General features: G+C 41.3%; 2 protein-coding genes across 3 annotated transcripts in view; both read left to right on the top strand.

Moving 5' to 3' along the window:
* The window catches only part of ELOVL7 (ELOVL fatty acid elongase 7), a 45,688-nt gene extending 42,868 nt beyond the window's left edge, over positions 1-2,820 (top strand). For both annotated transcript variants that reach the window (XM_081317835.1, XM_081317836.1), the window contains 2 exons: positions 728-864; positions 2,193-2,820. In XM_081317835.1, coding sequence (XP_081173961.1) covers positions 728-864; positions 2,193-2,402 — 347 coding nt within the window. In that variant the 3' untranslated portion in view covers positions 2,403-2,820. The remainder of the gene's footprint in view (positions 1-727; positions 865-2,192) is intronic.
* Positions 2,821-4,106: 1,286 nt separating this feature from the next.
* DEPDC1B (DEP domain containing 1B) overlaps positions 4,107-23,342 on the top strand; it is a gene marked incomplete at both ends in the record, with an annotated part of 48,606 nt that continues 29,370 nt past the window's right edge. The window contains 2 exons of the mRNA XM_081321114.1: positions 4,107-4,154; positions 11,869-12,134. Coding sequence (XP_081177240.1) covers positions 4,107-4,154; positions 11,869-12,134 — 314 coding nt within the window. The remainder of the gene's footprint in view (positions 4,155-11,868; positions 12,135-23,342) is intronic.

Here is a 23,342-nt window from a genome sequence, read left to right as displayed (position 1 = left end):
ACTGCATGTAGCTTTTTGCCATACAGAATTTTTTTTCTAAATGGTATCCACCCATTGCACCAACATACAGACTAGCTTTATATTAGATACTAGGATAAAATGTGTTTGGTTACTTTATAGCTCAGAATGATATATGAACCCAGGCAGCTATGGTAACTGAATAAATTGTGTATTATTAGTTAGTCATGCATTAGGTAAAGGTAAAGGTTCCCCCGCACGTGTGTGCTAGTCGTTTCCGACTCTAGGGGCCGGTGCTCATCTCCATTTCAAAGCCGAAGAGCCAGCGCTTGTCCGAGGACGTCTCCGTGGTCATGTGGCCGGCATGACTAGACGCCAAAGGCGCACGGAACGCTGTTACCTTCCCACCGCAGTGGTCCCTATTTTTCTACTTGCATTTTTACGTGCTTTCGAACTGCTAGGTTGGCAGAAGCTGGGACGAGTCACAGGTGCTCACTCTGTTACGTGGCACTCGGGATTCGACCCGCCAAACTGCCGACCTTCTGATCGACAAGCTCAGCATCCTAACCCACTGAGCCACCGCGTCCCTAGTCATGCATTAGCTGGTCATAAATACTATAGTAGAAATCTATGAAAACAGGATTGAAGTACATTTTTGAATACTTATTATTTCTGTGTTTCTCTGATATGCCTCAACTATGACATGCTTTGGACTGATAATAAAAAATGATTTACATGACTGAGACAGATCTTGCCTCCCTTTCTACAGGAGGTTTAGGAACATTCCATGGTATGCTCAACTCTATGGTTCATGTGATCATGTACTCCTACTACGGACTTTGTACACTGGGGCCAGCATTCCATAAGCATTTGTGGTGGAAAAAATATCTGACAACTGTACAATTGGTAAGTAACTTTGAAAGAAGGTACAGGAAAAAAAATAGGCTTAGATTTGAATGATTTATACTTACAAAAGATAAATAGGCACATTATAATGTTGTGAGCTAGCTAGATATATCACATTTTCCACTTTGGTGCTTCCATACAGCCTGAGTTCTCTCAAAAAGATGATTACATAGTGAGTATAAGATTATCTGCATTAGCAGATGTTATTTATTTGTGATTTTGGGTATCTTACAAAGATTAAAACAAAATATAGAAAATGATAAAAGCAATGAAATAAAACATGCTAAGGAAAGGCGCAAGATTCATATAATTACAATAGTGTCATATACCGTCTTGGGATAGCACAGAGTGAAAAAACCAGATCTTCAGACCTTTCTTAAAGGCCATCAAGGTCAGAACCATCAAAATTTAAGGAGGGGAATGCTGATCCATGTTATTTTAGTTTTTATTGTTACATCTGAGTCTTGATATTTTACAACCAACTGCTTTAAGAAGGATGTAGTTTATCATCTGGCTAACTGCCTGAGCAGATAGGAGCATGTTGCCAACTTTGCCTGGATTCCACAGCTAAGCAGGTTAAGCCTAGTTTGAAATGGGGCAGTTTGTGAATATTATAAAATGGGTGGATAGAATTTGCATTTACACCAACCCAACTCACCACTTTGGCTTGTTGCCCCATCCTAAAAATGCTCCAGGTAAGAAGACTTGATCTCTTGTTGGCATTTCCCTTTCTCTTCCTTATGCCCTCTTCTCTCCAACTGTTGTTCTGTACTAAGGGGACAGAAACTACTTATCACAGCTCTAAAATGCTTTTGTAGACATGTGTCATGAAATGTAATAATGGGCCTTAAGGAAACTGCAATCCAAATAATTCCATCTTAGTTCTGTCTTAATTCTTCTTCTCTACTTGATTTAAAAGTAATGTCTTTTTACTAATATATTTATTAAATTTCAAAAACAAACATTAAAATACAAGCTAACCTAAAGAGAAAAAGAGGACAAGTTAACAAGTGACAAAAAATATCTTCAGTATAACAAAAATGACCTCCAACTTTTTTTAAAGCAGAGATAATATAATACAACTTTTCTAAGTTTAAATGAATATCAATATTTAAAATACTAATAATACTAATAACATACTAATAATCAGCATTCTAAAAAAATCAATATTTATAATATATTCTTAATTTTAATCTAACTCAATAAATTATCAAATATGAATAACTATGTATTCAAAATCCATAATATTTCTTTAGTCACTTCATATCTAGTTTTCAGGTCCAAAGTCAGAAAGTAAAATTTCTTCAAATCTTATTTTTTTTTTACAGGTGCAGTTCTTCTTGGTGACACTGCATATAGGGCAAATCTACCTCATGGATAATTGTCAGTATCAGTATCCTATTTTCATGTTCATCATTGGGCTCTACGGATTTTTGTTTTTAATCCTGTTTCTAAATTTTTGGTATAATGCTTATACTAAGGGTCGCCGGCTCCCAAAACATTTGCAAAATGGTGTTAGCAGAAACAAAAATGAATGAAGAGCTCAGTTACAAAACAAGATCTTCAACATGCAGTACTTGACAATCAAGAGGCTTCAGTGCACGGCACACTGGATGTTTTGTATATGGTTTTCCTGGACAAAAATATATATTTTATTATAAATTATTTGGAATTTAAATTTGATGTGAGGAAAAATAAAAACTATTACAACCTACAAATATCAGCAATAAAGTACATATTGGGAATTTAGTGGCATATTTAAATTTTAGTGGCACTCTTAAATGCTTATGTATCTTCATTATGAAAATGAAGTGTGTTTGATGAGTATACAACAATACTTTGAGCACTGATGAGGATACATCAACTGGGTCCCAACTTCCTTAGGCTGCTTTTATCTGAAATGGAAACGTTTCATGGATGGTAACAAAGGGTATGAACCTCACTGTTAAAGTATCTATCAACTTTGTTTTATACAAACTGTACTATTGTATATTAAAAACTATGATTCATAAGTCTTCAACTATTTGAATTTTTTTTACGTGTCTTAGGGTTTTAATAATGGGTTGGTTTGAAGGAAACATTTCCCCACCCCCCAAATTTGTAGAACAAAGCCCTTATGCTTGCTAAATTACTATCATGTTTTAAAGTAAAGGCCAGCTTTTTCTGGAATCAGTTCAAGTTTATTAAGATGTTTGTTAGACTGATAGGACCACAGCAAAAGCTCAATAATTATCTCTGGGAAAGGCTATTAGCAGTTTTATGCATCCCAAGTCAGAGTAAAAGAGAATTTCTTTAGTGGATGTAAAATTCAGTTTTACATTTACACCAACCCTTTGCCTAAGTTTCAATCTCTCCACTGCTTGATCCAGAAGCCCTGGACCACAAAGGAGATGTTTTGACTACAAATGCCAGAATATGTAAACAAGATTTGAGATACCACCTGGAACTTCTGCCCGTTGTAATCACTTCATCTAGAAGGCTCAGTGATTTAGGGAAATCTGAATATAGTCAAGCATGATTTTAGAACAAATAACTGTTAAAAGGATATGCTTATGAAGCAGAAAAACGGAAGAAGCTCCCACGTATTAAGCTAAGATTATGCAAACCATGGTTAAGCAAGTGATAATTAGCTCAGTTGCCACCAATGTTAAGAGAGGCTTAAAGGGCATGGCATGGCATCCTCCATTCTTGGCTAGCCTTTGTGCCACGAAGGTGGGGGAATTTAGGGACCTCAATCCTTGCACCATCCATATAATGGGAAGGGATGGAATTCTCCCAAATTTTGCGATTATGCAGTATCGATTTTAGCAAGAAGCCAGAGCAGCAACGTCACCTGCTTGCGATACAAAGTTGAAACAGCAGAATAAGCTCGCAAAAGCATTGCCTGAAATTATCAGCCCGTTCCTTTTATCTCGCTACCGCCCAGCGATTGGTGACGGAGAAAAGGAGCGGAACAAATCATTGGGCGTTGTCGGTAAAGCACACCTCTGACGTTTCTGGCGGAGAATCCAATCACCTGCTAATCGGGGCAAAGAGCGAACGCATGATTTTTTTTTTCTATGAGCGGAGTGTTTCTTAAAAGGACTGCCTCCAATCGGCTAATTCTGAGGTGTCATGTGACCTAGATTTGGCCCAATCACAATGCAAAGTCTCTGATTCAAACTTTCCTTCGAAGACTCTATGCTGTGTCTATCGGTCACCGTGGAGACGGACTGCGGAGTTTTGTGTTTTCGGGGCGACCGATGGAGCCTCGACTCGTGGGTCCCGGGCCCTACCGAGCAACTCGGCTGGTGAGTAAAGCACGGGTTGTTGCTTGTTTACCGAAGGCTTTCTGTCAGCACCTGCCTATTTTTGACCCTGGAGTTAAGCAGGGAATGCACATTCTGCATGTGACCTGGTATCTCCACCCCTTGATAGATTTTGGGTATAGAATTCCTAAATCTTCAATAAAATCCTGCTTGCGTAGAGGTTGTAAATTTAATGTACTATTAGGTAGAATTGTTGGTAATTGAGTTCAGGTTGACAATTCTCTGCAGGGTGAATGATCTTAAATTGCCAAAAAGCGCAACGTATAATGAAATTCAATTCTCCTAATTTGCGGTCAGTTTTGGAATTAGTCCAGCATATCTGGGCAGGTGCTGCATTGAAGAAAGCCGGTATTTTGAATATGCTGTTTTAGGAACTTTTGCAGTTCTGCATGGTCTCTGATGGAAGTGGGGCTTTTTTATAAATTAACATTTCAGCTGTGGATGCTGGGATTACCTGCTGCATTCATTGCCACTGAATGTACCTGATTCAGCTGTTCTTCAACTTGGAGTGTACTAATGCATATACAACTTAGCTGGCAGCATGTAACTTGAAAACAGTAAACCTAGTTGAACTGCTTAGTTTGGGATGGGAGACTACCAGAAAAATCATGGGATGAAAGCCTAGACAGGGAAGGTGAATCAAAAAGGAAAACTTCCTGGAAAATGGCACCTGCATACTGATGCAACAAAACTACAAGTTCATGCTGGTGCATTTGGGTATTTTAATACATATTTGGATATCCTATTAATGCATACAGTACAGTTCTTTCTGAGCTGCAGCCAGAGCCTGTATGATTGCTATTTTAACTGCAAGACAAAATCTGCCATATCTCACCCAGTCAGGGTAGCATTCAAATTCTAATCTCTTGAATGATATGTATCTGTAGAGTTTCAGACAGAAACATTAGTCCTGAACATTTCAGAGATTCAATCAGATCTTTTGCAGGCAAAACGGAAATCTACCTAAGAGCTGCTCATCTTTATTTTATGCCTTACCATAATCAAAACAGCTGTATTTTGAGGGGTCCTTGGTGCTCTCTGAGCTTGCTTATTTTCTTGGAGACCTTTCATTACCCTAAGTAGGTAACATCATCAGTGTTAGTGCTTTAAACCATCAAACTCTCCACAGAGGTGCAAGGAAACATTACACAAAACATCATTCCACAGATGAGAAGACGACAGGAACAGAATCAACTTACAGCAGAATCTAGAGCAGCCCTCAGAAACCTAAAAAAGGACCAGAACATCATCATCCTACCTGCAGACAAAGGCCAAACCACAGTGATTATGGACAGAGCACACTACCAACAAAAAACGAAAGAAATACCGGAGGACAAAGAAACATACATCCCTGTGAACGTGAATAGAATACAAAACCTAGGCAACCAGATCAAGAGAACCCTCGGTCACCTCACTAAGAAAGTCCAAATTAGCAAAGAAGAACAGTGGCGGACCTATCCTCCCATGCTTCTACGGACACCCCAAAATAGATGAACCTGGCATACCCCTCTGTCCAATTGTATCTCTACCAGGGATCCCTACATACAAAATAGCAAAAGAACTAACAAAAAAGCTTGGGCATTTCACAAGAGGAATCCAACACTCCATTAACTCTCCACTACAGTGCCTTTAAACAATCAGGGATGTGACTATAGATGAGGACGAAATCATGGTCTCATTTGATGTCACAGCCCTGTTCACATCTATAGATCCAGAATTAGCCAAAGAACCGATGATTGCATTGCTTCACAATACACCTGACTTAAGTGAATACACGAAGATCAAAACACCCAGGATTTTGGATCTCATAAACCTCTGCTTAACTACCTGTATTTCTCCAAAAATAAGACTGGGTCTCCTTTTTTTACCTCCAAAAGAGTCACCAGGTCTTATTTTTGGGATGTCTTACCTCCTGCACCGACAGTCCTGCCCAGCAAGTCCACTTCTTCTGCGCCAAAGGATCAGCTTCATTCTGCAGCTGCATTCCAGCCTGCATTTTGCAGTCAGGAAGGCCTCTGCAGCCAAGTACCGAGCTATGGATTGAATCCATAGCTCAGTCCTTGGCTGCAGAGGTCTTGCAGAACCAAGCTATGGATTGAATCTGTAGCTCGATTGTTGGCTGCAGAGGCCTTCCGGAAAGGCCTTTGACGGAGAAATGCAGGCCTGGCTGCAGAACATACCTCAGAAGAAGAGCTGGGTCGGCGAGGAGAGGCCTGGCTGCAAGGTGAATGAGTGCGGAGTGTGTGGGGCAGCTCCACCACCCCCACCCTAGCTTGATTTTTAAGTATGCCTCGCCCCAAAACTAGGGCTTATATTAGGCCCACCCCCAAAATCAAGCTAGGGCTTATTTTTGGGGTAGGCCTTACTTTCAGGGAAACACAGTACATATTTCCAGTTTGGTGGCCAAATTTACCAACAAATTTAAAGAGACACCTATGGGATCACCGCTTTCAGGACTTATAGTGGAGGTTGTCATGCAATGTCTAGAAGCCATAGCAATTCCACAAATACAACTGAAAATATGGACCAGTTATGTAGATGACACCTTCACCATAATTTGTTGTTGTTAGCTGCGAAGTCGTGTCCGACCCATCGTGACCCTATGGACAATGTTCCTCCAGGCCTTCCTGTCCTCTACCATCTTCTGGAGTCCATTTAAGCTCAGGCCTACTGCTTCAGTAACTCCATCCAGCCACCTCATTCTCTGTCGTCCCTTTCTTCTCTTGCCCTCAATCTTTCCCAGCATTAGACTCTTCTCCAGTGAGTCTTTCCTTCTCATTAGGTGGCCAAAGTATTTGAGTTTCAACTTCAGGATCTGGCCTTCTAAAGAACAGTCAGGGTTGATCTCTAGGACTGACCGGTTTGATCGCCTTGCAGTCCAAGGGACTCGCAGGAGTCTTCTCCAGCACCATAGCTCAAAGGCCTCAATTCCTCGGCCTTTCTTATGGTCCAGCTTTCACTGCCATACATTGCAACTGGGAAGACCATAGCCTTGACTATACACACTTTTGTTGACAGGGTGATGTCTCTGCTTTTTAGTGTGCTGTCTAGATTTGCCATGGCTTTCCTCCCAAGGAGCAAGCGTCTTTTAATTTCTTGGCTACATTCTACATCTGCAGTGATCTTGGAGCCCAGGAAAATAAAATCTGTCACTACCTCCATTTCTTCCCCATCTATTTGCCAGGAATTGAGAGAGCTGGATGCCATGATCTTAGTTTTCTTAATGTTCAGTTTCAACCCAACTTTTGCGCTCTCCTTCTTCACCCGCAACAAGAGGCTCTTTAGTTCTTCTTCACTTTCTGCCATTAGAGTGGTATCATCTGCATATCTTAGGTTGTTGATGTTTCTTCCGGCAATCTTAATTCCAACTTTTGATTCATCTAGCCCTTCCTTTCTCATGATGTGCTCTGCATATAAGTTAAATAGGCAGGGCGACAGTATACAGCCTTGCCGGACTCCTTTCCCAATTTTGAACCAATCAGTGGTTCCGTGTCCAGTTCTCACTGTTGCTTCTTGGCCCACATATAGGTTTCTCAAGAGACAAATAAGATGGTCTGGTATGCCCATCTCTTTAAGAACTTGCCACAGTTTGTTATGATCCACACAATCAAAGGCTTTAGCATAGTCAATGAAGCAGAAGTAGATGTTTTTCTGGAACTCTCTAGCTTTCTCCATGATCCAGCGTATGTTGGCAATTTGATCTCTAGTTCCTTTGCCTCTTCGAAATCCTGCCTGTACTTCTGGTAGTTCTCGATCCACATACTGCTGGAGTCTAGCTTGCAGGATTTTAAGCATGACTTTACTAGCATGAGAAATGAGTGCAATGGTGCGATAGTTTGAACATTCTTTGGCACTGCCTTTCTTTGGAATTGGAATGTAAACTGATCTTTTCCAATCCTGTGGCCACTGTTGAGTTTTCCAAATTTGCTGGCAAATTGAGTGTAGCACTTTTACTGCATCGTCTTTTAAGATTTTGAATAGCTCAGCTGGAATACTGTCACCTCCACTAGCTTTGTTGTTGCTCAGCTTTTCTAAGGCCCACTTCACATTCTAGGATGTCTGGCTCAAGGTCAGTGACCACCTCATCGTGGTTATCAGGGACGTTAAGCTCATTCTTGTATAGTTCTGTGTAATTTTGCCACCTCTTCTTAATCTCTTCTGCCTCTGTTAGGTCCCTGCCATTTTGGTCCTTTTTCATGCCCATTTTGCATTAAATGTTCCCTTCATCTCCCCAATTTTCTTGAAAAGATCTCTAGTCCTCCCTATTCTATTGTTTTCTTCTATTTCTTTGCACTGTTCATTTAAGAAGGCATTCTTATCTCTTCTAGCTATTCTCTGAAATTCTGCATTCAATTGGGTTTATCTTTATTTTTCTCCCTTGCCTTTTGCTTCCCTCCTTTCCTCAGCTATTTGCAAAGGTTCCTCAGACAGCCATTTTGCTTTCTTGCATTTCTTTTTCTTTGGGATGGTTTTGGATGCTACCTGTTGTACAATGTTGTGAACCTCTGTCCATAGTTCTTCAGGCACTCTGTCTATCAGATCTAATTCCTTAAATCTGTTTGTCACCTCTACTGTATATTCAACAGGGATATGGTTTAATTCATACCTGAGTGGCCTAGTGCTTTTCCCTACTTTCTTCAGTTTAAGCCTAAACCTTGCAATGAGAAGCTCATGGTCTGAGCCACAGTCAGCTCCTGGTCTTGTTTTTACTGACTGTATTCTTCATCTTTGGCTGCAGAGCACATAGTCAATCTGATTTCTGTGTTGACCGTCTGGTGATGTCAATGTGTAGAGCTGTGTCTTGGGTTGTTGGAAAAGAGTGTTTGCTATGACCATCGTATTCTCTTGACAAAATTCTATCAGCCTGTGCCCTGCTTCATTTTGTACTCGAAGGCCAAACTTGCCTGTTATTCTGCTTATCTTTTGGTTTCCTACTTTAGCATTCCAATCCCCCATGATGATAAGGACATCATTTTTTGGTGTTAGTTCTATAAGGTGCTGTAGGGCTTCATAGAACCGGTCAATTTCATCCTCTTCAGCACTGGTGGTTGGGGCATAGACTTGGACTACTGTGATATTGAATGGTTTGCCTTGGATTCGAACTGAGATCATTCTGTCATTTTGAGGATTGTATCCCAGTATTGCTTTTCCTACTCTTTTATTGACTATGAAGGCTACTCCATTTCTTCTGAGGGATTCTTGCCCACAGTCGTATACCTGATCGTCATCTGAATTAAATTCACCCATTCCTGTCCATTTTAGTTCGCTGATACCTAAGATGTCGATGTTTAGTCTTGTCATCTCTTGTTTGACCACGTCCAGCTTTCCTTGATTCATGGATCTTACATTCCAGGTTCCTATGGAGAAAATATCTTTACAGCATCGGACTTTCCTTTCACCACCAGACACATCCACAGCTGAGCGTCCTTTCGGCTTTGGCCCAGTCGCTTCATTCTTTCTGGCGCTACTAGTACTAGCCCTCTGCTCTTCCCCAGTAGCATATTGGACACCTTCTGACCTGAGGGGCTCATCTTCCAGCGTCATATCGTTTTGCCTTTTGGTACTGTCCATGGGGTTTTCATGGCAAAGATACTGGAGTGGTTTGCCATTTTTTTCTCCGGTGGATCACGTTTTGTCAGAACTCTCTGCTATGACCTGTCTGTCTTGGGTGGCCCTGCACGGCATAGCTCATAGCTTCATTGAATTACGCAAGCCCCTTCGCCACGACAAGGCAGTAATCCATGAAGAGGTTCACCATAATAAAAAAGGACCAATTAGAGAACACCCACAGAACCATAAATAACATTTTTAAAGGAATCCAGTTTACTAGAAAAGAAAACAAGAACTCGCTGCCCTTCCTGGGCATCTTGATCAACAGAGACCACAGTGACAAACTAGAAACACAAATCTACAGAAAAACCACCCATATTAACCCGGTGGTCCACTATCAAAGCAACAACCCAACCTCTCACAAGAGAAGCTGTGTAAGGACTTTATTTAGGCGAGCTCAAACACACGGCAGCAATCCAGAACAGCAGAAAAAGGAAATGGAGCATGTGTACAACACATTCCAACAAAATGGATACCAACACCAGCACTGATGATGTTACCTAGTTAGGGTCATGAAACGTGCAAGAATACAAGCAAGCTCAGAGAGCACCAAGGACCCCTCATTTCAATCCCGAGCTACAAATGTTCTCCTTCATTGGTGAATTGTATTTTCTTTATGTACATAGCATCCATAGGTTCATAAATAGATCACTGGTTTACTGTGCAGTAAAGTGTGGTGTTAAAGCTTTGAATAGGATGTGTCATTTAATATATTAGATATGAGAATACATTTTCAACTGTACTACAGTACATTATTTTTTTAAAAAAAATGTTAGAAATATATACCACAAATTAAGATAGTCTTTTTTTATTAACATGTTGGGAGGGTTTCTTTTAAATTAACACTTAATATTTTGCATCCAACAAATGGTGATTCCATGTACTAAAACAATGGCCTTGTATAATATTAAACCTAACCAGGGCACTGAATCATTGTTTGCTGAGGTGGTAGTGGTTTTTGGATGTGTTATGCAGTTCCAGCCACTGGGCTTTGTTTATGAACCCATGATTAAAACATTGTAATTTAATGCAATGTGTGGAACCCAGTTTATGAATTTGTACGGGTCCTTGAACAGTTTGAGAAAAAAAGTTCCTAGTTTTCTATAGTGAGACTTTTATGACCAACATTACTCTTGATTTGACCTCCTGCCCCTAATATGAATAAATACACACAGATAGATACACAGTTGATGAAGATAAGTAAAGTAGGGCCACCAGAGCTACAAAGACTGGCAGGAATGAAGATTCTAAAAAAAATGCAACTTCATAATTGTCATAAATGTTATTTATATGATGATTTCCATATAAAGTGTAAGGAATAACATTCAATTACAACAACTGACTTTTTGGGCAGCATACACAATTAAAACAACTATAAACATTACAAAATATTTCAAAATACAAATGTGGTTATTTGGACTTTCCAGATGTTTTGGTCTTCCACTCATATCAGTCCTAAAAGCTTTGGGCAGTGGCTTGGCATTCTGAAAACTTCAGTAAAAAATGTGTTGCATCCTCTGAACTATAGGGAGTGTTATTCTCCCTCTGTAAAAAGAAATCAGCTTTAAGTCTTGCCTGTGATATACAAACAAAGACAGGTGGTGAAGGGAATCAATTTTTCTCCATATTTTATCTCTTGTGAGCAATGAAACAGGATGCAACTTTTTTACATAAATAAAACAGTGTAAAATGGTCAATATTAAGACAAGCATGATTGAGAATTTAAATGCACAATCACCATACCACAGTTTTGTGCACCTATTTATAGACACCAATCAAGGCAGATTTCTGCTCAAGTAATTCAAAACCTGAATGTAGTCAAGCATGATTTTAGAACAAATAGCTGTTAAAGGGAGTGTGCTTATATTGGAGAACAACCTAAGAAATGATCAGTCATTTCTTAGACTTGCTTATAAGAAATAATATATAAAAACTGGAAAGATCTTGGCTAATATGGAAAAAGCCTAAAAGCTTAAATTACAACATTCAAGTTAGGCTTCTTCATGCAGTCTTTTGTTCCTTCTCAGGTGCTGCCCCAACAAGTACTAACTTGTGCTTAGATAAAGCTTTCCTATTTTCTTTTCAGTGGAATGAAACTGTTGAACTCTTTCGAAATGGAATGCCTTTACGGAAACATCGTTTTCACTTCAAAAGCTATGACTGTTGCTTCACAGCTTCCGAGGCTGTGGAGTGGTTGCATAAACTGCTAAGATGCAACCAAAACTTTAGCCCAGAAGTAACTCGTGCTCAAACAGCTCAGCTTCTCAAAAAGTTCCTGAAGAATCACGTTATTGAAGATATCAAAGGAAGATGGGGCAAGGATGATTTTGAGGATAATGGTAAATTATATAGGTAAATAACTGAATGAATTCTTGGGGTAGAAAATGTGTGTGCGTTCATTTTTAAATGACTGTATTTCAAGCAAGTGTTGAATCCTTAGCTTCCAGAAACAGAAAGAAATGGCATCATTCCTGCAGCAATACCTGTAATCACCATTTAACAATTGTAATTGCAACCTGGAATTCCATCACTAAGTAGTGTGGTTATAAAATGAAAAATCACATGAAGGTTGTTGTGGACGTTAAGCAGATTGTGCTTGGTTATTAAGAATGATGCCATGTCACTGTGACTTGCAACTTTCTGCAAGCTTTCCCATTGACTTTGCTTGTTGAAAGCCAAAGTGAAGGTTGCAAATAGTGATTACATGACTCCTGAACGATGCAACCATTGTAATTGTTCACTGGTTGCCAGGCACCTGAGTCACAATCATGTGGCCATGGACATGCTGTAACACCCATAACTTTGAACAGTTGCTGAATGAGCAGTCACTAAGCAAGAACTACTGTACTATGTTGCCAAAACCAACCAAACAATTCTGTTCCCACCATCCACCCTCCATGCAATTGTAGCAGGGCTGGCTGAAAGGCTTTGCAGGAGCCTGTCTGGGGAGAGGGAAGTTTGGACAGCTGCTACCGGTTTTGGGGCGGTGGGCATGGATCGGGCCGAAGGAAAGAAAAAGGAGGAAAGAGGGGGTGGGGTGGGGGTTGCTGTTGCTGTTGCTGTTGTTAGAGAGAGACCAGGTGAAGTCGAAGAGGGATTTGAGGTTTTAGCTGATCCCTTTCCATAAAGGGAGAGGGAAGGAGAGAGTGAGAAGGTGGAATTTTATTGCTTTCTTTCACAGGGGGGAAATCCTGAGTGGAGGCAAGAGAGACAAAGTAAGGAGAGAGAAAGTTGCTGGGGTTGCTAAATTCAGATTTTAACAATAAAGGAAAGGGGGGAAGGGTTTTGACACCGACGACACCTGAGACTGCGAGTGATGACAGAAGAGAAGGAGAGGCTGGTCGTTACTGCTTGGAGACTAGCAGCCATCCAAACTTTGATTGTTACTTGTGCAAGTTATAGACATTGTGGGGAGTTGCCCTTGTGGGGCGAGCTGTTACTGCAGAATGCTGACTACCTTCGTTCGTGTTCCTATCGCTGCCTGGAGCCAGGTTTCCCCACCCCACTTGTTTCCAAACGGCCGCTGTGAAATCATTGACTATTGCTGCTACGACTGCCTGAGGCTGTTAAACACCGTCACGCATTGACTATCGGGGCTAGGGGCTGGTCATCTTTGTTCCTGAAAGCCCCCCCTTTGACGACGAGAGTCTGCCAGCTCCTCACTTTGCGTGAGCTTCTGAAAGAAAAGACTTTACTAACTCCTTAAGAGCGCAGCTTAAGAGCTTGACGGAGGGGAGTGGGGCTGGGAGGGCCTGGGCTTTGGCGGCCTCTGAGGGGGTAAAGCTACACAATCTACCTTAAATAGAGTTTCCAGACAACATCTGTGAGAGAACATTAATTATTCATATACATAATTTTAATTATACATATACAGTTTAATATGTGTATTAAACTGAAAATTGCAAAGGACTAGCAATAATGTCCTCCATCTTGAAATAGCAAGCCAACTCCTCTTAAGGGAGGACCAGGCCTTATGTGTAGCTTCCTGTACATGTTGGCTCAAGATTATCCATAGCCAGCCCACAGAGACCTGAACTCTCCTAAAATCTGCTCCTCAGGCTTAGTGATTGAAACCTTTAACATTAGAAGATGAGACCATTTCAACAGTAGTCTTCATCAAGGATTATGTTCAGCAGATTCACTGCTTGTCCCTGCATCCTAACTTCCAATATAGTACCCAGAAGGAAAAATCTTGGGCTAGGCCAACTCTCAGTTTTGATAATACAGACCAGATCTACTCATTCATCTAACAAGGGCAATCCTTTTGCAGATGAACCAGGCATTCACCACCATCAGTGTGAGGATAATCACCAACAAGTTGCTTTCCTAGATACCCTACCAAAACAACAAGACATTTGAGTTGAAGTAGGAACCCAGTACCAAATTATCTGACCTTTACTGAAATGACTAATTCCACTTCCTGTCAAACTTTCCTTTTCCATTACAATTACATTGGCTCTATCCCCTTACTTCCTTTTCCCTCAGCGAATTTTCACATCCATCCTATTGCAATTAGCAGCCTCCAACACAACCCATAACTATTCAGTGCAAATCAGCTGACCCATCTACTCCTGTCCAGCCATGCATGCCTTGACCTGATGCCATTTATTAAACACCCACTTTGATCCCACAAAGCACATTTTCACCAACATAGCCAACCTTAACTACTTCTCATTTGGTGTCCCTCCGCCTCAGAGTCCCCTTTTATCTAGTACTGTATCTTGCTGCAAGAGATTTGTTCCCATATACTCTTATTCAATGGAACCACCATCTTTTATAATAGTTCAAACTGTAGTTCAACCATGTACTATGGGCAATGACTCTCAGCATTTACACTGATGCACAGAGATTCTTCTCATCACAACAGAGCCACCAGTAGTTGCTGGTTATTCCTAAAGCTGCTGGTTATTCCTAAAGCTCCTCAGCAATCTTCTGCCAAGCACACCGGTATCTCCTAGGGTTTAACCTATGTGATGCTATGTGGATGCTACTGTAAGAGACTTGCAGATGTCAATTTTCATCCAGTTTTTGAACTGGATGAAATAGTTTCCAACTATTAGACGTTCAGATTCATTTGTTGTACTTCATATGCTGCCTGATGAGTACTTGAAAAGAGTGAAACAATTATTGGAACAGTACCGTATTTTCCGGCGTATAAGATGACTTTTTAACCCATGAAAATCATCTCAAAAGTTGGGCAGTCGTCTTATACGCCGAGTCGTCTTATACGCCGGAAAATACCTCTCGGATCTTTTCTCTTTTCTGCTGGGCGGCGGGATCGCTGGGTGAATGGAGGTAGGCGATGGCGACCCGTGGTAAAGCGGCTGACGGCGAACGGGTGATGGAGGGCAAACTCGTCAGCTTCTGGGGCGGCTACTGCAGCTGCCGCTGTTGCTCTCTCTAGGATTGGCCATGCTAGTGCCTCCAATGCTGGCTGTCAGGTCTCCGATGAGAGGAGAGGCAGGCGGTCCCCAGAGGCACCCCGCTCGACCGTAGGAAGGGAGCACCTTTGCTCCCGCCGAGGCACCGCCTGACCCGCGCTGACCAGAAGAATTGCTTGCCTGGTCACGGAGTGCAGAACTGAGAGCAGCAGCGCACCAGGCGAGATCTCAGAGGAAAGAAGACGAGGCGCCCCTTTGGCGGGACAAGGAACAAAGCTGGGCCAATCACAGAGCAGGCGGAGCAGGGAAACGTTACGGGAGGAAAGGGAGTGGGATTTAAAAGGCGAGGCAGGTGTGACGTGGGCGTGGAGATGTTCCATTAGAAATACCATAACGGAGGAGGCTCCGGGCGCTTTCCCGGATCGGAACGTGCGAACTGAGGGTGCCACTACAGTCCTCCTGTTTCCCAGGGTTGCCCGTCATGCCAGACATTCCCTATAGCCCGATTCTTTAGCTCCCCACGTTCCTTAATTCGAGTGAATTTTGTCAGTGCTCCGTGGAGAAACAATACGCAAATGCCGTTTATTTAATCATGCAAAATTCGGGGGAAACCTTGGTATTTGGGAACGAAAAGGCTTAAGACTTTTCATTTCTGTTTTATGCATGGGCTGGGTGGGTAACGAAGTTTACCTCTTTTATTTTAGCAACATCGTGGCACTTATAAAAAAAGGGTACTAAAAGAGTTGTTAATATGCAGATTGTGTGCCAGGAAGTGAAATATTGAGTTATTTCTTTCGCTTCAGTGTACCGTAAATATGCATAGAATCTGCATCTCCTACTGGGGTGAATTCTCAATGAAGCACATTAGAGCTACCGGTACTTTATAAAACTGGGATTCTTTACCTTTGCTATAAGGCAGGGTTCCTCAAAGTCTTCAGCTTATTGACTCCCAAACACTCCTGTGACACATTGCATACTACCGCTCAGATCGTCTTGGAGACAGGGAGGGCTGGGCAGGCAGGGAGGGAGAGCTGACCCACCCAATCCAAGCAGATTTTGTATGCAGGAAATACATTGCTTGTTGTGATTGGCTGGTTGTTTTATACTGGGAATGGTGATTCTGAGGGAAGGTAGTCTCTCTGGTGAGCAGATACATGTGATGGTGAATACAGTACAGCACAGCACCAGTATCTGTACCGGTTCATACAACTGGCTAACAGTCAAGGCCCCATCATGGCTCCACCAGTAAGAAGAAAGAAATATGAAGCCAGTTTCAAACTTAAAGTTGTAAACTTTGCCATAGAACATAATAACTGTGCTGCTGCAAGACAATATGGAGTAACAGAAAAGATGGTTCGGGACTGGAAAGCAAATGAAAAAGCATTAAAGAGTATGCCAAGGGGTAAGTGTGCATTAGGAAGAGGCACTCCACATTGGCCAGAACTTGAAAAACATGTAATAGACATGGTGAATGAGCATCGCCAAAGCGGTTATATAGTGACACGAAATAAAATATGTTTGTTTGCACTTCAGTGGGCCAAATCTAACCCAGATCACAGCAAAAGATTTAAGGCCACTGTATCCTGGTGTACTAGATTCTTGGTAAGGCATAATCTGGTACTGAGGCAAAAGACAAAAATTTCACAAAAATTACCTGCAGATCTTGATGCCAAAGTAATTCGTTTCCATTGATACGTAATACAACAGCGCAATAAACATGGCTATGCGTTAAGTAGTATTGGAAATATGGATGAAACTCCAATGAGTTTTGATATGGTTGGAAATAAAACTGTCCATCCAAAAGGTGAAAAAACAATTTTAATTAAAACAACGGGACATGAGAAGTCCAATTTTACAGTGGTACTAGCATGCACAGCTGATGGCGCCAGACTGAAACCAATGATTATTTTTAAAAGAAAAACAATGCCGAAACTCAAGTTCCCTGTTGGTTGTTTTGTACATGTGAATGAAAAAGGCTGGATGGATGAAGAAGGGGTAAAGCTATGGCTTGATAATGTATGGAGCAGGCGACCAGGTGGATTTATTCAAAAACGTAGTCTACTGGTGTGGGATATGTTCAGGGCTCATTTAACTCCCAGCACCAAGCAAAGGCTGGCAAGAATGAACACAGATGCGGCAGTTATTCCTGCAGGATTGACATCGTTGGTACAGCCACTGGATGTGTGCCTAAATAAGCCATTTAAAGATCACATTCGAGAACTGGAATGAGTGGATGGTTAGCGGCAAAAAATCATTCACAAAAGGAGGAAACATGCGTGCTCCACAGTTTGATGTTTTGTGCAAGTTTGTCATAAAAGCCTGGAATGATATTGATGCAGAAACAGTAATCAAGTCTTTCAAGAAGTGTGACATATCAAATTCATTAGATGGTATGGAGGACGACTAAATGTGGCAAGATGAAGAGGAAGCCGAAGCTGAGACCACACCATCTGATACGGAATTAGATCCATACGATGACTGCCTTACAAGTGTATCACAAGATGTCATTGATGTACTAATGAAATCAGATGATGAACAGGAGGATTTTGAAGGCTTTTAAAGGGAAACTGTCACGCCAGCAAATCCTGTAAAAATAGCTTGGAGTTACGATGGGTGTTGCTGACTCGCCAGGGACTTGCCCAGCACTTGCTCTCTCTCTATTGTTTGTTATCTTCCTCCTATCATTATCAGTTCCAGTTTGGTTGACAGCTTAGAAAACAAACAGCATGGCAGCTCCCATGGGTTTATTGTCTTATCCTTCCTTTCAGCTTTAGAGTGAATTAGGAAAAGTTTAATCCACTTGCACTGTTTTATGTTTACATGTTTGATGACGCACAGCCTTATGTTTATAAGTGACAGTTTTCCTACTAAGCACCTGCATGTCATAAGCTTTTGATAAAATTACCATATTAAAATCAAATCTGATGTTTTTTTAATTTTTATTTGGTGTGCGTTGGAAGAGGGGTAGTCTTATACGGCGAGTATAGGCCAAACCCTATAATTTAACAGGAAAAGTAGGGGGTCGTCTTATACGCCCAGTCGTCTTATATGGCGGAAAATACGGTATTTGAGCTGCTACTTCTCTTATCAGTAAGACAATTAGACTGAATGGTTAATTATTGCAGAATTTACCTATAATAGCTGAATACTTTCCTCCAGAGCCAAGTCTCTTTCAGGCAGTTTGTGGCTACCACCCATATATCTTGCTCTCCAGAATTCTGCTTCTGCTATTCCTTGAAGGCCTGTTCCTCCATAGGCTACTTAGCTACTCTAAAAAAGGAACATCTAGAATCGGCAACAGTTCCATGCAGCATACTGCATTGTGATGGGACACTTGGTATGGCTTTCCACCAATTTTCTGCCCATCTATCTATAAAGCTGGACTCAGTGTTAATGGGCCCTTTCCCAATTATCCAGCAAATTACTTAGAGATTTATTTCATCTGTAAGTGCCTGCTTCTATGAACATCCTTCAATCTTCCCTCAGTCACTGTTTGGCTGCAAGAGGCCCCCAATAGAGTGAGGCAGAGATGGCAAGGCAGTGTAAAAGCCATTAACAGATAAAAGACAGTAACAGAACCTGAGCTCTGGGAAGGAAGAAAGGTTTAGGAAATGACTGAAAATAACTACTAAAATAACTACTAAAACTGCCATTTTTATTTCACTGTTTCCCCTCCTGTTCTTTCTATCAAATTAATTTTAACAATTAGTTTAACAAATTAGATAGAAACTAATTTCTAAGCAATAAGGAGGAGATGGCCAGAGTAGAATGTTCTTCCCTATAGTTCAGGGGTGTCAAACTGCCAGCCCGCCTGCCAGATGCGTCATGCGGAAGCTGAGCCCACCCCATTGCCAGCAATGGCAAAACTGTCCCGATACATTGCACGACGTCATTTGATGTTGCGAGTTTGACATGTCTGCTGTAGTTGATCCACTGGTGCCTGGATATTGATGTCCATGCTAATGGGCAGAATTAGATCTCATTTATCTCTGGATGAAAATTCAAAATACAGACATACAGGATCATATGCATATTGTGGGGGCCAAGCCTGTTAAATGTCCAGTGAAGACACCAAACTCCAACATACTCAGAAATGGGCTGCCTTCAGTCTAAGAGGAACTCCTCAATTGGGGAACTATAATCACTGAACTAGTTGCAACTCCCAATTACAAAACCTTGTTGGGCTTTATAGGCACTTGACCTTACCTATAAAGATCCAGACCATTGGTTTTTACTCAAACCATGATTAATTGTGGAGCCACCAGTAATTTCATGGATCTGATACCTTTGAAGGCCTACAGAATTTGTGACATGCCATACAGCCATCTGTGTCTCTCGAAACGATGAGAGATCTTTGCTATTTGAAGTGGCACGGGCCTAGTGGAAATGGGGTTAGAAGGACATGTAGAGGAACTATAATTCTACCTGGGCCCTGCCCTTAATTTTCCAATGATTCTGAGAAATGCCTGACTCTTAAGCATGACTTTCAAATCATCTGTCAAAAGGAATTAATATATTTCAATTCATCCATATGTAAGGAGCATTTCTCAGCAAAAATAAATTAGAGTAAAAGAATCTTCCAGACAAATATGTGACTTCAGCTATGCCTTCAGTGAACACCATCACTACAAACATATTGTCCCTATGAATGCCCTGTTGACATGGTCCCTGGAACCTAGATTCCAGTATAGATCAACTTCCTTTCAGAAACTGAACTTTATCTCTCCATCTGTAGCTGCTTTGAAATGGAGATGAGCACCGCCCCAGCCCCTAGAGTCGGAAACGACTAGCATGCATGTGCAGGGGAACCTTTACCTTTATTGTCAAGAAAATATCTGGAGAACTGAGGTTCTACAATGATTGCTTGGTCCTCAACCAGGTCATAATCCAAAATCACTACTTTTGGCTTTGATCTCAGAACTTCCGGGGCATATGTGGAAGGCATGAAGTTTTACAAAACTCAGCCTCAGAAGGAGTCACATACAACTTGGCATGAAACTGGGAAGGCAACTAATGAAAAGCTGCCCTTCCCACCTGATATGGGTGTTTTGAATAAATTTTGATCTCATTTGGTTTGTGCAACATTGCCATAATATTCTAGCACTTGATGAATGACATTTTTACCTTATATTTTACATTTTACCTTAGGGAGCACCTGCTGCCAGCATCAGCTTCCCATCGTCCTGTGCGCTCCCACAGGGAGGGCCTCCTTAGGGTTCCGCTGGTTAGGGATTGCTGGCGGGTGATTCCCAGGGGGAGGGCGTTCTCTGTGGGAGCACCCGCCCTTTGGAACGAACTGCCGATGGAACTTTGGATTGCCCCCGACCTTCGCTCGTTTCACCGGGACCTGAAAACCTGGTTGTTTGAACTGTCTGGCCTGGACTGAGGGGTTTTAAATTATATTAATTTTAAATTTAAATTTTAACTTTGTCTTAATCCTGTGGGCTAGTATTAATTTAATTCTATTTTATCTTTCCTTTTTGTATTGTTTTAACTTGCCCTGTGAACCGCCCTGAGTCCTTCCGGAATGGGGCGGTATATAAAATAAATAAATAAATAAATAAATAAATAAATAAATATTTTTTTTAGGATTTCACAAACCAATCTGTCATAATCTATTTAGATGACACCTTGATTTATTCATGTTCCCTTCAGCATCACAAATGCCCTGTAAAAGATGCCTTGCAGTGCCTCAGATAACATAATCTGTATGCAACTCCTGAAAAATGCAACTTTGAAGTCAATGTTATTAATATCATGGACATTGCATCTCTCCAAAAAACAAGGTCCAGAAAGACCCAGCCAAATTAAAAAATACCCTAGACTGACAATTCTCAAAGCGGGTCAGACCTATGCAGAAGCTAATGGCTTTCACAAACTATTAATATATCTTCATTCCAAACTTTGCAAAACTCACAGCTTCTTCAGCCAACCTGTGCTGGAAATGTACTCCATTCAGATAGAATATCCTGTTCAGTAAAGTTTCAAACAAATAAAAGGATTTCTCCACTCACTCTATTCTCCAACATAACACTGTATTTAGCCATTTGTAGATGAAAGTGACATTTTTGACATTGCAATGTGAGCTATTTTGCTACATGCTACAATAAAGCTAAAAAACAGAAGAAAGTTAAATCCGTCAAAACAATTTCATGCTATCTGGAACAAGGAACTGCTGGCTATTAAGGCAGACTTTGAAACTTGGAGGCAGTTGCTGAAAAGAGTTCAACAACCTGAGCAAGCTGAGACCAACCAGTGTAACCAAGGAAGAGAGGATGAGGTTGAAAGTGCCCTCTATACTTGGGAATGAAGTGCTGCCAAATGGGTAGAAATGCTTCCCCCTTTTGTAAAAGCTAGGCTTAACTCATCCCCTCTCAAGTCAAATGTTTTACAGTGCTGGAAATTGATAGTGGAAATGCTCAATTTCCCCTCTTCATCTACTGAGAGGGTGAACTGGCCCACATAGACTCAGTCCATAGGCATACATGCCAGTGTTACAGCTACTCAATTGGCCATTCTAGCTGACTAGTTTAGCCACACCTAACTTTTTCAAGAGCATCTCATGTCTATAGATAACCAGGTCAGCACCCTGATGGAAGGATTTATTCTCTATGGTTTGTTCCTTGCTCAGGTCAGACACCAGATATCAGAGTTCAAAAGTTTAGTCTGTACACAAGGCACTAAAAGAAGCTGGGTCCATGCCAGGGATGCAACACCCTTTTATAGTCAAGTACAAATGACGAATTTATGTGTGTCTGCTTTTAAAGTTCTCGGATTCTAACTTTCCTAATAGAGTTTAGCTCAATTTCCTACTTTCTAATGCATTAACCCTGTTGCTAGTGTTGTAATGGTTTCTTCTCATTCATCCCTTATCTGTCCATGTGACATTCTTGCTTCACTAAATAGTGGGTTGCCTTTCCCTTCTAAAATGATGTTAGTTTGGCTTTCTAATAACTACTGTCTAGCACAGTGATGGCGAATCTTTTAGTGACAGAGTGCCCAAACTGCAACCCAAAGCCCACTTATGTATTGTCAGGTGCCGGGTGGTCATGGCCCATTGGTTGGGTGTGGCCAATTGGGTGGGCATGGCCCATTGGGTGGGCATGGCTGCGGTGGTAATGGCAGACTGGGTGGGACTAAAAAGTTCAATCAATTCCAACTTTGCAAGATCTTTTTTTTCTGTGAGACATTGAAATTGATTGAACCTTTTTTTTTTGCACACGGTGGCAGAGGCCTAAATCAAAAAGGTTTTATAAAACCCAGGTGAAGGCCTAGGACTGGGGCAATGGCGCATGTGCCTACAGAGAGGGCTCTGTGTGCCACCTGTGGCACGCGTGCCATAGGTTTGCCACCACGAGTCTAGCAACACCATACCCTCCATACCCTTAGCCTCAAAGGGGAAAGCCAACCTGGAGGGTTATGGGTGAATAGGAGAACAGGAGACAAAAAAGGAGGTGGTGACATTAAGGCAATGCAACAACCACAGACATTCAATTGTTAAAACCACAAGCCATAGTAAACAGCCCATCTTGGCTTGATCCTTGCCTGGAGTTTGGGTTGGATGTTTAATAATAACATTGCTTAAAAACAGAGCTTGAAACAGCCTGGAGCTCAGCAGCAAATTTGTTTTGCAGCTGGTTTTATGAAAGGAGCTAAGGGGCTGAGGCAACATCTAATCCCCAACAAATGCAAGAGCATTTGTAGGGAGCCAAGGATTGTATGTCACTTCAAAAGCTTTTAACTACTGTGGGGACTGAGCCCCAAAGACTAAGTTAATTTGGAAAGCCTAGGAGGGTGGAGTTAACCCATTGTTATTGTTGGGGAACATGTGTAAGAAGTAAAGCATTGTATAACATTTCTATCTAAGCCAGTATTTCTCAAATTTGGCAACTTTAAAATGTGTGGACTTCAACTACCAGAATTCCCTAGCCCACAATTTCAAAATTGCCAAGTTTGAGAAACTGATCTGAACTGTAGTGTGTCCAGACATTGTAAAAGACATTATAATATGCTGGAATATCTTTTAGACAGATATGAAGCCAAATCAAGACCAGATCACTGTTTCCCCATTCATATTTTGAGTGTTATCATGATTTTATTGGCTGAAATTCTTTTGTGTGATGGTAAAAATGCAGTTGCAACTAAAACTTCACAAAAAATGGATCTGATTGGGGATAAC

This window comes from Vipera berus, assembly GCF_964194415.1.
Source record: "Vipera berus genome assembly, chromosome: 2".
Taxonomy (NCBI): Eukaryota; Metazoa; Chordata; class Lepidosauria; order Squamata; family Viperidae; genus Vipera; species Vipera berus.
Note: the sequence above shows the minus strand (reverse complement) of the source record. Positions and strands in the feature narration are given on the sequence as shown.